Consider the following 1,113-nt stretch of genomic DNA (forward strand, 5'->3'; position numbering starts at 1 on the left):
CCCCCCCCTCCCAGCCACTCTCCTCATGCTCCTTACTCACAAGGAAGGTTCAGCCCTCCACAAACACTGGTCACATGAAAAGACACATTCTATTTTTCTTAAAACACAGATGCTGTCATCGACACTTGCACTGGCCAAGAAGTTGCCGTCCAGGCAGACGCTGTTCTGAGCCCCAAGACCTGTCCCGAGGCCCCAGGCCATTCTGCAGGGCCACCAGGTGGCTGGGGTGCTGACCCAGTGCTGCGGATCACCCCTGCAAGGCTCACCTGCATCCCTTACTTATCTCTGGATCCGCTCCCCCAACACCAGCAACTCCAGGCCCTGCTGCTTTCCGGGAGTTCTCCCGGACATAGCCCCTGCCTGCCTGCCTGAGGAGTTGCTTTCTGCAGCCCAGCTGTGGTGGGACCTGGCTGTCTGGAGAAGTCAGGGCATTGCCTTTCCTAATGACAACTACTTTTGCCTTGGCTACTAGGGCAGATCTTGAGCATTCAGCATTTCCCTTTTAGTAATAAAAAATAAATGAAGTTTTTCCAAAGTTGTCACCTCATCACTTTGAGCAAGCCAGAGACTCTATAAAACGTGCGATGTGGGCTGAAACCTGCACACCCACCAGGGCACTACATTGGCCATCTCCCTCTGACAGTATCAGGTCTGACCCCCACAGACCCCAGGAGCCCCCCTATTAGGGGCTGCCTGCCACCGAGATGCCTCCAGAACGCCCGCCCCATGTGACCGCAGCATGCAGCCAGCCGAGTATCCGCACCCATCTGCCAACAGACTCGCCACACTGCCCAGATCGGCTGCAGGAAGTCGGACTTACCCCTCCTGGCTTGCCTGATCTTTGGGCTCAGCATCTTCCTGCCGCCACCTGGACGGGATTGCTGGGTTGATCATGCTGTCATCCACTTCCCTTTTCTCTTCCTCTCGCCCAGTTGCCCCCCATTCCCCGCTCCGGCCCCCATGGCCGCTGGCGTCACCAGCGAGGCTCCCTCGGCTGCCTCTCCCGGCTCCAGACCGACGGCTTGCCTTGAACAACGTAAACCTCAATGCATTATTTATCCATCTTAGAATTAATTCCCATCCAAGTAAACCATTAAGAGGCTCAGTAACCGT

The 1,113-nt window shown here is 56.2% G+C and overlaps 1 protein-coding gene across 7 annotated transcripts in view; it reads right to left on the minus strand.

Moving 5' to 3' along the window:
* ARHGAP22 (Rho GTPase activating protein 22) overlaps positions 1-1,113 on the minus strand; it is a 182,082-nt gene that overhangs the window by 144,450 nt on the left and 36,519 nt on the right. Inside the window, exon 1 of one of the 7 annotated variants that reach the window (XM_010854413.1) lies at positions 821-1,098. The exons of the other annotated variants lie outside the window; for them this stretch is intronic. Within the exon in view, the coding sequence (XP_010852715.1) occupies positions 821-854 (34 nt within the window). The 5' untranslated portion in view covers positions 855-1,098. Of the gene's footprint in view, positions 1-820; positions 1,099-1,113 lie in introns of those variants that run through there. 7 annotated transcript variants of the gene reach the window in all.

The sequence above is a fragment of the Bison bison genome, unplaced genomic scaffold (genome assembly GCF_000754665.1).
Source record: "Bison bison bison isolate TAMUID 2011002044 unplaced genomic scaffold, Bison_UMD1.0 scf7180017864341, whole genome shotgun sequence".
In the NCBI taxonomy this organism is placed as follows: domain Eukaryota; kingdom Metazoa; phylum Chordata; class Mammalia; order Artiodactyla; family Bovidae; genus Bison; species Bison bison.